The sequence below is a fragment of the Erythrolamprus reginae genome, chromosome 3 (genome assembly GCF_031021105.1).
Source record: "Erythrolamprus reginae isolate rEryReg1 chromosome 3, rEryReg1.hap1, whole genome shotgun sequence".
NCBI lineage: Eukaryota > Metazoa > Chordata > Lepidosauria > Squamata > Dipsadidae > Erythrolamprus > Erythrolamprus reginae.
This window is the reverse complement of record NC_091952.1, coordinates 147,857,893-147,872,903: the sequence shown is the minus strand read 5'-3', so window position 1 is coordinate 147,872,903 and position 15,011 is coordinate 147,857,893. Positions and strand designations below refer to the sequence as shown.

The 15,011-nt window shown below is 39.5% G+C and overlaps 1 protein-coding gene across 2 annotated transcripts in view; it reads right to left on the bottom strand.

Moving 5' to 3' along the window:
- CFAP61 (cilia and flagella associated protein 61) overlaps positions 1–15,011 on the bottom strand; it is a 135,271-nt gene that overhangs the window by 120,080 nt on the left and 180 nt on the right. Inside the window, exons 1-6 of one of the 2 annotated variants that reach the window (XM_070747003.1) lie at positions 13,606–13,770; positions 11,710–11,875; positions 11,453–11,603; positions 9,608–9,684; positions 6,329–6,396; positions 5,183–5,309 (exon numbers count right to left, since the gene is read on the bottom strand). In XM_070747003.1, the coding sequence (XP_070603104.1) occupies positions 5,183–5,309; positions 6,329–6,396; positions 9,608–9,684; positions 11,453–11,603; positions 11,710–11,875; positions 13,606–13,663 (647 nt within the window). In that variant the 5' untranslated portion in view covers positions 13,664–13,770. Of the gene's footprint in view, positions 1–5,182; positions 5,310–6,328; positions 6,397–9,607; positions 9,685–11,452; positions 11,604–11,709; positions 11,876–13,605; positions 13,771–15,011 lie in introns of those variants that run through there. The other variant, XM_070747004.1, reaches the window with a different exon arrangement.

Below are 15,011 nucleotides of genomic sequence, written 5' to 3'. Positions count from 1 at the left end.
TCCTCATTCTCCTTCAACAACAACAAATTATAGTAGTTTCATGATCATCATCACAAAGTTAGTAACTAGCATGTCGGAGAGATTTTTCTCTTCACAAGCACAAATTCTGTAAGATAAATCACCAGTTCCCATGTAGAAAAGCTGAAGAGTCCAGAGACAGGAGGCTAACAAGACGGTTCCTTTATTTCAGCTCTTTAAGACAAGTGACATTCAGCTGGAATGCGTCTGCCTTTAACAGAGAACAGGCGCTCCTTTTATACTTTTTCGGCTCCCGCCAAAAGAGAACTGTCAGCGTCTGAGCCAATCAGGCGCGACTTCTATTTTTACACAGCTTGCATAGAGACAGCATTTTTTACATAGGAGCAACTATTTACATAGGATTCAACACCCCTCCCTCCTTAGTCAGAGACAAGTCAATCTGCCAGCCATGTGACAAAGTCCTCCAATCGGCTTGGCCTTTGCAGAGTTCTTTCTGACCTGCGCAGATAATTCGAGTCCTCGCTTTCAACGGTGGAGGTCGGTTCGCTAGTACCTCCACAGTGCGGCTGGGGCCGAGGATGAGCTCCGGCTTGCTGTGTTGAGTGGGCAGGCACAACACCGACCTCCGAGGACGAAGATGGCTCGACATCGCTGGAGGACCTTTCCCGTCTTGGTAAGTCCATTTGTATGTCCATTAAGACGGGTTGCGCGTTAAAGTCTATTAAGGGGGAAGAGTCTGTATTAGCGGTTTGTACAGGGGAGGCCTCAATGCGCCTTCGTAAATGATCGATGTGCCTTCTCCACATTCGGCCATCGTCCAATTTTACAACATAAATTTTAGGGGCTGTTTGCTGTACAATTGTTCCCTTCATCCAATTTAACCCCCCATCAAAATTCTTTGCAAAAATACTTTGACCCAAGTACAATTGTCTTTCAGGATTTACATACATAGAATTATGAGTACAATACCTTGGGTGTAATCTATCCAGTGGGGATCTAATTTTCCTTCCGATTAGGATTTCAGCAGGACTTTTGTGTGTGTGGGAGTTAGGTGTAATATGTTGTGTTAACAAAAATTGGTCCAGATGCTGTTGTACATCCCCAGGGCCTGACCTGCGCAATGCCTCTTTTGCCACCCGAACGTACCGTTCTGCCAACCCGTTAGCCCATGGCGAGTAAGGCGAGATAAGAGCATGTCTGACCCCCAAGTTATCCAAGAACAATTCAAATTGCCTGGCTGTCAATTGGGGCCCATTGTCTGACACTAAGATGTCAGGACAGCCATGGGTGGCAAACAAATGGCGCAGAACCTTAATGGTAGCACTAGTGGTTATATTATTCATTGCAATAATTTCAACCCACCTTGAAAATGCATCTACCACTATCAAGAAATATTGAGACCCCACTGGCCCCGCAAAATCAATATGGACCCTGGACCAAGGCCCTGCAGGTTGCTCCCACTCAACTGGAGCTGTTTTGGGGGGATTTGGCCGTGACTCTTGGCATGGGTCACACTTGGCTACCCACCTTTCAATGTCTGCATCCAGACCAGGCCACCATAAGTGCCCCCTAGCTAAGCCCTTCATCCTTACAATACCAGGATGGCCCACATGTAACATAGTGAGTACTTTAGTCCTTAGACTTTCAGGAATGATTACTCTATCACCCCACAACAGACAACCCTTTACATATGACAGTTCCAGTCTTTTGTTTTTAAACTCAATTAAGTTTGCTTCTAAAGAGTCGTTATGCCACCCCTTGAGTACACAATTTACCACCTTTTGTAAAATCTGATCTTGCTGAGTGTGGTCAGCAACCTCTTTTGCTGTTGTTAGTGGGTTATCCTCAAGCTCTAGAATTAAAACATCAGCAGATGGGGCTGGGTCCTCAACTATTTCTGCCATGGGGCACCTACTTAAACCATCTGCGTGGTTGATGGCTTTACCTCCTTTATGAATAAGCTCATACTGGTAACCTGAAAGAAACAATGCCCATCTGATTAGTCTAGGAGACATAAACGGAGGTGTTGGTTTGTTAGGGGCTAGCAGGCCTAGCAAGGGTTTGTGGTCAGTGACTAACTCAAATTTCCTGCCAAAAAGGTAGTTATGAAACTTTTTTACCCCAGCCACTATAGCTAGAGCCTCTTTATCTAGCTGGCTGTAATTTCTCTCAGTACTAGTCATTGTCCTGGAAAAGAAAGCAATTGGGGCTTCTGTATTATTTGGCAAGACATGTGCCAAGACCCCCCCGACTCCATACGGGGACGCATCGCACGTAAGCCTGACGGGTAGCAGGCCTAAAAATGCCTGCAATTCTGTTTTATTCTGTGGCTCTGGGGCTTCTCTAATGGCTTTTAATTTTTCAGTAGTGGGGTGGATGCCTTCGCCATCAATCCTATACCCTAAGAATTCCACACTGCTGGTTCCCCAAACGCACTTGTCTGGTTTGATTCTTAGACCTTTAGCTTGCAGTCTATGTAATACCTCCCTTATTATCTGGTTGAGTTGAGATTGGTTTTCTCCTGAAATCAATATGTCATCAAAATAGGGAATAGTGCCCTTAATTCCTGACAATAAGCGTTCCATTATGCTTTGAAAAATCCCAGGGGCTATGCTTACCCCAAATTGCAATCTGGTACATTTAAACACCCCCCTGTGAGTGACAATAGTCTGCGCGAGTGCGGTTGGCTCATCGACAGGGAGCTGTTGATAAGCTTGCACCAAATCGATCTTGGCGAACACTTTCCCTTCCCCCAGGGAGTGAAGAAGTTGTTGCACCACTGGAATGGGGTAAGGGTGATGTTGGAGGGCCTTATTAAGCATTGACTTATAGTCAGCACAAACCCTCAAAGAGCCATCAGGCTTTAAAGGCATGACTATGGGTGTTTCCCAAGGCCCTTGATCCACGGGGACTAAAATGCCCTGGCCTATAAGCTTGTCAAGCTGTAGATCAAGCTTTGGAAGAAGCGGTAGGGGAACCTATGGGGTTTGAGCCTGACAGGGGGGACCTTAGGGTCAATAGAAAAGGAGATAGGTGGCCCTTTGTAAGACCCCAAAGTGGAGCTAAAGACCTCAGGGAATTCCTGCAAGAAGATGGGAATGTCATCAGATTTGACATTACAAATACCAGAGATTTCAATACCCAAAGGATCCATCCATGCCAATCCCAGAAGAGAGTGCCTAGCCCCTGCAACAACAATCAAAGGAAGGTTACATTTGACATTTTTGAACATAATTGGTACATTTACCTTTCCCAATACTGGTATTATTCCCCCTTGAAAATCCTTAATTACTAAAGTAGTATGCATAAGATCAGATTTTGAGAGACTAGGCATGTACAATTTTAGCTTTTCCCATGGCATAATGGTATACTTAGACGCAGTGTCCAGTTCCATGTTGCACGGCTTGTTGTTTAGGAGCAGCGAAATTATGATTTTGCTCCTGTTTTTTGTTGCCGTGCTATTTACGGTTGACGGTTGAGTAGTTTCTGCGGCCGGAAAACCGAGGAAGTCGGTTTTCGCGTGGTTGAGCTGTTTGGATCTGGAACCGAGGAGGCCGCGGGGTGGAAAAAGAGTCTTCTGGCATGGGGGCTCTGTAGGCTTCGGCGATGTGGCCTCGGCGGTTGCAGCGGCGGCAGATGGCGTCCCGGAAAGGGCAGCGTTGGCGCGGATGGTTCCCTCGGCAGCTGGAGCAGGGGGCGACGGGGCGAGGGTATCTGGGTTGTCTCGACTGGTCCTGTTGCAGCAGGAAACAGCTGTCCTCGGAGAAGGCAGGTGGGCTGAGGTCGTCTGGGGCCTCGGCGCGGGAAGCTTTGGAGTTGATCTGGGCGACGACTTCCTGCTTGTCATGTTTCTTCAACTCCTTGGAAGCAGCGTCGGCGACTTCTGCGGTTTGTGCCAGCTTGATTACCGCTTGGAGAGAAGGCTCGTCTTCTGTGAGGAGCTTGTTGCGGACCGTAGCATTTTTCATGCCGAAAATGAGGGCATCGGTGAGGCGAGCTTCTGGGTTGTCAAATTTACATTTTGACAGCACCGTACGAAGACGCGTAGCGTACTGGTTTATTGACTCGGATTCGAGCTGGCCCATTCTTGAAAACTGGTGCCGGAACACAACGGCTGGCTTCGTGGGCTTGAAGTGGGCGGCGAGCTTGGTTTTCAGGACATCCCAAGCGACGGAGTTAGGGTCTGGGCGAGATCGAATATCTCTGAGCCGCAGTAGTTCAAGAAGATTGCCCGCTTCCGTTTGGTGTCGGCGTCCCTCATCCCGGCAGCTTCGAGGAAGATCTCGAACTTGGCCATGTAGGCGTCCCAGGAGGATTTCTCCGGATCGAAGAACTCAGGAGCCCGGCCGACTGGAAGGTTGTTCATGGTGAGAGCGTGGTTCTTCCGTCCGACGTCGCCAGTGAAGAGTCCAGAGACAGGAGGCTAACAAGACGGTTCCTTTATTTCAGCTCTTTAAGACAAGTGACATTCAGCTGGAACGCGTCTGCCTTTAACAGAGAACAGGCGCTCCTTTTATACTTTTGCGGCTCCCGCCAAAAGAGAACTGTCAGCGTCTGAGCCAATCAGGCGCGACTTCTATTTTTACACAGCTTGCATAGAGACAGCATTTTTTACATAGGAGCAACTATTTACATAGGATTCAACAAAAGCCATTCCAGTGAATCAGGTAAGATTCACACAAAAAATTAGGTATTATATATATTAGGGGTGCCAAACTCATGTCATCATGGCAGCGTCACATGACATATCAGGACTTTCCTCTCCTTCGGTAAATCTGGGCTGGGCGTGGCCAGCACGTGATGATTTTGGCCTGTGAGTCATGGGTCTGACACCATTTTACTATATGAAAACCCCACAGTAGCCCAAATCCTGACAGCATAATAATTTCATAGTTATTATCATAGAAAATATTCATATCATAATTCTTATAATTAAATTGAGTGCCAATGGACTCTGGTCATTATTGAATTAAAGATTCAACATTAGGTCCACGCTCAGCCATGGAAATTCATTCTCTCAGCCCAAGAAATGTGGCAAGATTTTTGTAGGGAAGAATTGGAATGAAATCACACAAATAAACCAAATGAATAAACGCAGTAAAGAAACAAGAGCAAAAATGCACACTGGAATAAAATGTCATAAAATGTGCATAAATGCATTAAGGATGATTAAGGAACATTGAAAGACACAAATGAAGATTACCTGGCAGAGCGAATATACAACTGGGGACAATATTGATGCCTGTGTGACACATGGAGGCAATATTCCATAATCAGAGATGAATTAAAAGGATTCATTATGGGCTCAAAAGCTACTGCCAAATCTATACCTGAAGGAAACAAACATGTAGTAAAGGTAAGTCACAGACTGCATTGATTTTTCATCTAAACTTCACTAAATATTGTTTCCGGTATTAAAATTATTTTTAATTTAAATGTTTAAATAAATAGTGTTGTCCCAAGATCCCACCTGCATGCATCCTCTCAGCATTCAGATTATCTCACTAGTAAAATTCAAGGGCAAAAAACAAAATCAAGTATTGGAATGGGAGCAAGAGGCTGCCGAGTGGCCCCTAGGTCCGATTCCTATCTTCAAATGCTGAAAAAAAATGTTCCCCCTGTAATTTAAAACCTTCTGGTAATATGGTTTACAATCAAGTGGGAAATCAGGAGGTTAAATTGCAATTCCCATTCTTGTTATTTACTAAGAGAGGAAGCAAAAATTATAAACCAGTAATCGTGAGGTCATTCATCAAATTATTATGATCCATTCTTATTTTTGTACTTATTAATATCAAAAGCCAGTAAACAAAATAGATTACTATAAACAACAGACATTTCAACAAAATCCCCTACTAAAGATAGGAATACATTTCAAATACATCCTAATTCCTATGTCTTTTTATTATTCTTTTTGGTAACAGGATTTAATCATTATATACCACATATTCTGTTGTAGTATACATTTCCCTTATGCCCTTAATTGAATACATTTTTAATACTTTGTTATTTTTTTCAGTTACATTCTTAATGCCAAATATTTCCAATGTATGTTCAAGATCAGTAGCTTGTTTGCTTTTAGCGTTCCAAATGTAATTGACTATGACAGAATAATAATTATCTAGCATATGGAAAGTTATTTGTTTGTTGATTCATAAATAATAGGATCCAGTTTTCAAGCTGAAGTACCAGGGAGATGGGATGTAGAATCTGACTGTTCTAATGCTAACACAGCTAGCAAATAATAGATGTGGCAACTATTTGAGTCTGTTGCTAATTTCTTAAAATTGTATTGGATCAATAAAATGGGAGAAATGTTTTAGGATAGAGAACTTAAACAAATCCTTACCCAATTCCTCTTGAAATGGTACGAAGACAAATATGAAATGTAATTCTGGTACAGTTTTAAAAACAGTCCTGTGAACAATATTGCATTTTATTTATTAGCTGCTTTATTTTGGGTAAAAAAAATAATGTACACCAAAATAATAAACATATCTTAATTTTCTTTACCAAAGTAGAATGATCAGCAAGATAATATTTTCATCTATATAATCTCCACCAAAAAATAAATGCAAATGAACATATGAAATAGTGTCAGATAAGCAGGATCACAAACATTTGCAAGATGGGAGCTGCCATTCCAATAAGTTAAAACACCAAAAATTAATGTAACTAATTTTCTGGAGAATTCCTGCAAGACATTGCAAGACTTGTATTTTTCAAAAAAAACAACCTCAGAACATTTTAGTTTTATTTTTTACTTTAAATAGAAATAGGGAAGTGGCTGATTGGGGCAGATGTGTAAGGGTATAAGGAGGTGCATAAGAGATGTCACATGCGTTGGGTGTGTTTGAGGGTGTGCATGAGGGGCACTGCATGAGTCATAAATGCTCTGTGGGATGTATGAGGAAGTTCTGGCAAAGATTAGGAAGGGTGGAAGGGAGGCATGATGAGGCTTGGGGAGGGTATGTGGAAGGCTTAGCGAGGGTCAGCAAGGGTGCAAAGGGGATGCATAGGGGTGTGAGGGAGGCATGGTGAGAGCTGGGGAAGATGCATAGGGGTGCATGAGGGAAGGATGGCAATGGTTGGGGAAGGTCTGTGGGGGTACATTACATTGAATGTGTGGGAATGCAGCACAGTGTGAGCACATAATGGGCAGGAAATGGTACGTGGGGGGGGGGAGACATACCCCAGTGACATGAGACTTTTCCTTCTATCTTCCCCATTGGTTTTCTGGGGAAGCTGGCAGGGAAGTTGGCAAATAGTAACGGTGTGATCATAGGGTATTACTGCCACCCATAAGTACAAAGTCAGTTATCAAGAACCCAGATAACAATTATATGACAACAGGGGTGCTGGGATGGCTGGAACTCCAAGGACTAATGATAATACCTTTGGAACCGTCTTCTGCCGCACGAAACCCAGCGACTGATAAAGTCCCACAGTTGGCCTTCTCCGGGTCCCGTTGACTAAACAATGTCGTCTGGCAGGCCCCAGGGAAAGAGCCTTCTCTGTGGCGGCCCCGGCCCTCTGGAATCAGCTCCCCCGGAGATCAGAACCACCCCACACTCCTTGCCTTTCATAAGCTACTGAAGACCCACCTATGTCATCAGGCATGGAAAAATTGAGATACCCCATGGCTTATATTGTTTATGTATGGTATGATTGTGTTGCTTGGTTTTAATAATGGGTTTTTAGATGTCTTTTAAATACTGTATATTGGATTTGTCACATTATTGTTGTGAGCCGCTCCGAATCTCCTGAGAGGGGCGGCATACAAATCTATAAATTAAATTAAATTAAATTAAATCTTCATTTGTTCAGTGCCATCATAACTTTAAACGGTTGCTGAATGAAGGGATATAAGTTGAGGACTACCTGTATATATAAGGTATTGATAAATATACAGTATTCAGATTCATTTTATTTTTTAGTTAAATTGCCTATCTTACCATGGGGTTACTGTGGGCAGCTTACAATAATAAAATGGAAAAAAGATAAAAACGTTAAGATAACAATAGCAAAGGAATAAAATAAACAATATAAGTATAATGTATATATAAAGTATAATGAGGACCCAGATTGTGGGGGCAATATGCTGGCTCTGTTAAAAAATGCTATTGCTAACATGTTGTAAGCCGCCCTAAGTCTAAAAAGGGCGGCATTTTAAAAAATTGAACAAACAAACAAATAAATAAAATGAAATTAAAGAAGATGGGCGGAGGGGAACAGGAAACACAATGTGGAGGTAAGTATTTTAAGCATATATATTCTTCTTCTGTTTATTTCTATTAGCCATCTTGGCTATTTAAGAGTGTAAGAAGGACCCACAAGTTCTCAATAGGGTTTAGGTCATTATTCTTTCATCTTTAAGACCTTTACTGGCTAGCCACATAGAGAGTACTTCGGTGCATGTGATGCAGCATTGTCCTGCATAAAAATAATGATCTTGAAAAATACCGATTTTTTTTCCTGTACAAGAAGTGTTTTCTACAAACTGACAGTAGTTTTAGGAATTGATTTTGAGTCTATCTTCAACCCAAAAAGGTCCAACTAGCTCATCTTTCACGATACCAGCCCATACCAGTACCCCACCATCACCTTGCAGGTGTCTGAATTGAAGTGGACCTCTGTGCCTGTTATTGATCCAACCACAGGCCCATCCATCTGGTCTATCAAGAGTCACTCTCATCTCATCAGTCCATAAAACCTTTGAAAAAAATCTGTCTTCTGATATTTCTTGGCCCAGTCTTGTCATTTCAACTTATGTGACTTGTTCAGTGGTGGTCAGTTTTCAACCTTCCTTACTTTGGCCATGTCTCTGAGCACTGAACAACAAATATGACAGCACTGGAGGAATAATGGGTTCCTGATAAATTCAGATTTGATTCTTCTCAAATCTTTGGCAGTTAAGGTGCATCTTTTTTTCACAATATGTTTCTTCCAACCATGTTGACTATTTGCAACAAAAATGGTTTGATGGTTCTGTGATCACACCCCAATATCTTAGCAATTTCAAGAATGCTGCATCCCTCTGAAAGATGTTTTACAATTTTTGACTTTTCAGTTAAATCTGTTTTTAGCTCATTTTGCTTGAGAAAAAGAGTCTGCCTAATAATTATGCACACACCTTGATGTAGGGTGTTGATCTCCTTAGGCTGCACCCTCCGTCATTATTCAAATATACATCACCTGAGCTGATTATCTCCACCCAGCATTTAAGTTTGGCGGTGGAAAATATGCATACAAAGGATGATATGGTCAAAATACTCAGTTGCCTAATAATTGTGCACATGGTGCAGAGTAGATGTACTTCATCTAGTTCCATTTCCTATCTGGTTTACTAGGAAAGCTAACAAAAATGTATTCAAATATACATCAAATACATACTTAAATTAAACAAGGGCTGACAATTGCTTTGTAAATACCCAATAAACAGAAATACACATTGACATACATATTCTAATTTGAAAGAGATCTACCCTGCAATTCCCTTCTTTGAAGCCTTTGCAACCTTTCAGAATAGAACTTCTACACAGAAATGCATTAGAATTCAATGTCAAGGACATGTTCAGTCTTAAAATTCCAACAGTTCCCATATAGAATCTTCACAAAATTCACTTACTTCATAATTTCCTGACAACAGTGGACTGCATATTCATCAGTTGCTACAAACAGATGCATAAATAGTGTATTTAAAGGCTGTGAATAAAAAGTTACAAACTTAATAGAAAACATTTCATTTTAATAAAATAATTTTAGTTTTCTTCTTGTACAAATGAATGCAACACTACAACAGTCTTTTAGTTATGAAAAATAAATTAAGGGATTTTTTAAAAGTTCATTAAGTTGCAAGTTATATTACCTAAAATATATATGTTGACTTGGGGTAAATACAAAAGCTGACCACATATATATATATCATGCTGTTCCCTTTCTGCATAAACATTTTTACATGTAGCACTGAAAAGGAGTAATAAATAATAAGCCAAAAAACCCCCCAACTCAAATACCTTAGAAAGGAAAAAGAAACAAAAATCTAATTTATATCAATATTGTTCATACCTTTCATATTGTTTATACCTTTCTATTCTCACATGCTGCATTCTTGCTTCCACCATATCATAGAGATAGATGGCCTTTTGTTCTTTAAAATCTCTTTGAGCATCTGTCCATCTATGACTTCAGCTTTCCCCTCCCTCTTGATCTACTGTTTTGCAATTCAACATTGATAACTGTCTTGTTTCTAATCTATTCCTTTACTAATGATCCCTAGCATGGAATTTTCTCTCTTTATGCACATTGTGCAGATGATCTGAACTATCACTCGGATAGACATAACTTTAAAAATGCTAACATTGAATTGCATTTGCTGTTTAGAGGCCCAATCACCCAGCTTGCAGTGTTTCTTTTGGGATTTTTTAAATAATCCATTTAGTTTTTTACTGCTGTATGTGAGAAAATCTATACATTTTACTTCCTTATTAGATGTGTAGAATTCTGAATCATTTATGAACAACTGAATAATGCTGGGACCCAAATATTTGCAGGATGCCATTTCTTACCTTCTTATTCCATTACACATATTGCCCATTTCCAGCTAACTTTCGCCTCTATATTCATGAATCAACTCTATTCACTATCATGTTATTTTTAAATCCACAGAAATTTCTTTCTTATAGCCAACCATTTCTTAAGTACACAAGAAAGAACAATAATCTGATCTGCACAACAACTGCCCCCAAATAAAGCTATGCTATATTTCTGAGATATGGTTCACTGTCAGCTCGTCTACCCCTTAAAATTAGAATACTACAAAACATTGCCTCAAACACTTACTAGATAAATTCCACTATAGTTTGTGTACTCAGGCTTGCTATCTCCCATTGCAAAAGGAAACATAATGGTTTCCTTCTTATGCTGAAACACTCCATAAGCAAACTATTTATAATTCAAAATATCCACTTATATTTGTCTGTGTGTGGCTATTTCACTTTTCAATGTCATCAATTCATTTATTATTGTTGACTTTATTTTCATGGATACTAACAGAGATTTGGCCTTGCCTCTGGAAAATAGTTTTGTTAACTTGAAATAAGTTATTCACTCTGTCACTTATCTCTTCTTGAAGATTGCCCTGATACTTCCTTTAGAATTTATTTTTGGAAAAAATATACTTGGGGAAATTTTTTTGCAATTTTAATAGCAATCCAGATCTACACACTGCAAATAATAAATATAGACAAAAAAAGTACCTGCTCTTATTCTGTCTATTAAACAAAGTTAACAATACTTGGGGGTTAGACTCCAGAAGACAAGGGTATAAAATCAATGAATACTAGCAAATAAAGTCATTTTTTCATGTTTTCTTGTAACTAAAAATAAAAAGTCTTATGCATTTATTCCTCTGAGAACATACAAAAATGAATCAGAATTAGAATTTTTAAGTGAAAAAATTTCCCATACTTACTGTACACTTTATTTCAGGATAGTTTTGTTTCATATATACTTCCCAATTAGCTTCATCAGCAACACCCCAGTTAGGATAATCCAAAAATGCAGCATGAGCAACACTTACATTTTTGTCATTAATCACAGTCACTGCAAGATTAGTTTTTTCTCTGTAAAATAAATGTTATGTTTTTGAAGTGAAATAAGTAAAAGAGAATTTGATTTATTTATTTTAGATATATAAGAAAGTATTATAATTAGTATTATGTTACTTACAAAAGATATATGACATTAATCCTGCCAAACAATCTTTCGGTATCATAGTTCATAAGATTGATAATATTAGGAATATCATGGGATTCTGTCCTTCTGGCACTTAACACAACTAAAGATGCTGCTGTAGATGAGATTCTTGCAGATGATAAGGAAGACATTGTGCATACTGTAACAAAACAATAACCAAATATTTCACTTGAATAATATAACTTATCATCAGAGATATTACTGAAATATTTCAAAATCATAGCCCTCCTTAAATATTTCAGCCAAGAAATTAAATCTTATGGACGTACATTTAATTTATAATTCAATAATTCTTATTGAATTATAATAAAATAAAGTGTGAGCTGAATTTTAGTATGTAACCAGACTAGCCATGAACTCTTAGATCATTATTTTAGAGGTATTTCTTTACCGGATTCTTCAACAGCTAACAATGGCATCGTTTCTAATGTTCTTATGAATTTAGGGAAATAGACAGAGATATATCTGGCCTGTAAATATCCCCGGCTGAACTACAGTATATAGTGCTTAGCACTTACAGACTTATATACTGCTTCACAGCCCTCTCAAAGCGGTTTACAGCTTCAGCATATTGCCCCCAACAATCTGGGTCTTCATTTTACTTACCTCAGAAGGATGGAAGGCTCAGTCAACTCTGGGCTGGTCAGGATCAAACTGCTGAATTGCAAGCTAATTCAGTCAGCATTTTAACCATAGTGCCACCATGGCTCGTATACAATCAAACATCAGAAATTCACTACAGGAAATGTTTTATGGCATTTTGTATTATGACATAAAATGCTTTATGATTTTTATGAATTTTCATGTTATGTTTCATGCATTCTTTTCAAATTTCAGTTCTACAGGAATCATGGGTTCTGGGTTTTAGATGTATTGTGTAAGTAGCCCATTCGAAGTACCTTTTACTCTAAGATGCACTGTTTTCCCCAGTTAAATATATAAGAATGGATTTTAGTAGTATGTAGATAGATAGATGCTCCAGGGTTATATGCTTAGGGATCTCTGATAAGCAGGATGTATCATAGGAAAGAATAAAGTAGTGGAATCCTATATTTAAATGATAATAGAATGGCTCATACCACCTCAAATTTAAGTACTGGTAAGTGAAACAACCAAACAAACCAGCACAGGTTGGATTGATACTGTATATTTAAAACAAGATTGTAAAACTAAGGGTGAATTACAGCAGCTTGCTAAAGTTTGGTTAGAATAGCAGAAAAAAGTTTGCTAGCAAAGCTCTGTCTTTAGAAATATATTTTAATGTATGGGGGGAGAGCTATTGTCTTTATCAAGCTTGATGTCTTGATGATCGTATTTTGTAGTTTTCTTGGCAATAACACACAAGTAAGTTTTCAATTAATTTATTTATATCTTACTTTTGTTACTTTTACAAATATCTCAAGGTGGGGAATATATCCAACACACTTTCCTCTTTTCCCCACAACAATTCTGTGAGGTGAGGTGAGTGAGAGAGAATGCCTGGTCCAAAGTCACGCAGCTCAACTAGGACTCACATTTCCTCGCTTTCTTGGCTAATGCCTTAACCACGAGACTAAACTGTTTCCCCCCCCAATTTTCCAGACTTAAACTAATGGTATTCCTTGGAATCTCTCATCCGTATACTGCCAGCTCTAACCTGCCTACCTATTCCAACATCAGGTCGATTTTGTCTCCTAATCAACTGGCTTACAGCCCTGTACTCCCTGTAACTTTAACCTTAGACTGTCTGCAATCGACCTCACCACATTCCTAAGAGGTCTGTGAGGAGCATGCATAAGTACACCATCATGCCTACCCTCCCTGTCTTACTGTCCTATTGTCCAAATTTACCTGTACCTACTTTGCTTTTGTTTATGTTCATACCAATACCTGCTATCTTGTAAATGCAGCCGTGTGAGCGGTTTTGGGCCTTCCTAGACATGCCCATATCTCGTCATCACTCCGCGGACTGCATTGGCTGCCAATCTGTTTCCGGAACAATTCAAAGTGTTGGTTATGACTTATAAAGCCCTGCATGGCATAGGACCAGACTATCTCTGAGACCACCTTCTGCCGCACGAATCCCAGCGACCGGTGAGGTCCCACAGAGTTGGTCCCGTTGACCAAACAATGTCGTCTGGTGGGACCTAGGGGAAGAGCCTTCTCTGTGGGGGCCCCAGCCCTCTGGAATCAGCTGCCCCCGGAGATTTGCACTGCCCCCACCCTCCTTGCCTTCCGAAAGAGTTTAAAAACTCATCTTTGTCGCCAGGCCTGGGGTTATTAGATCTTCCCCCTGACCAATGAATGTTTCTTAGTATGATTTGTTGAATGAATTGTTAATGGCATTTTTTTTTTAATTAGAATTTTTAAGGATTGTTTTTATGTATATTAATTTGATTTTTTAGTACTGTCTCTTTTATATGCTGTCAGCTGCCCGGAGGCCTCAGAGAGGGGCGGCATACAAATCCAATTAAACTTGAAACTTGTTTTGACAAAATAAATAAATAAAATAAAATAAATAAATAATAAATAAATAAAAGCTGGACAAACATCACTAACTAAAACTGAACTACAATTCCTATCCCATGATTGGCTAGATCTTGCCCTTTGCTTAATACATCTTCTTTTAAAATCAAATTGAGATTCAGTTGCTGCCAAACTGCCTTCCATTGAGGACCTGAATATTGCATAAATCAAAAAGAGGGCTGTGAAAATATTTACTGACCCCTCGCATCCTGGACATAAACTGTTTCAACTCCTACCCTCAAAACGTCGTTATAGAGCACACCAAGACAACTAGACAAAAGGACATGTTTTTCCCAAACACCATCACTCTGCTAAACAAATAATTCCTTCAACACTGTCCAACTATTTACTAAGTCTGCACTACTGTTACTACTAGTATTTTTCTCACCATTCCTATCACCCATTTCCTCCCACTTATGAATATATGACTGTAACTTGTTGCTTGTATCCTTAAGATTTTTATTAATATTGATTGTTTCCTGATTGCTTATTTGACCTCTATGACAATCATCAATACCTGATGATTGACAAATATATCTTTTCTTTTATGTACACTGAGAGCATATGCACCAAAGACAAATTCCTTGTGTTTCACACTTGGCCAATAAAGAATTATGTTCTGTTCTGTTCTATTCAACAGAATTCTCAAAGCCCACGGAAAAAGGGTTTTTGCAGTATCCAAAGAAACATCTCCGTTCCATTCCCCACCAGTGACATGGGAATTTCTGGCGAAGAGAACCGAAAGAGTTTCCAGAAATAATATTTGAAAC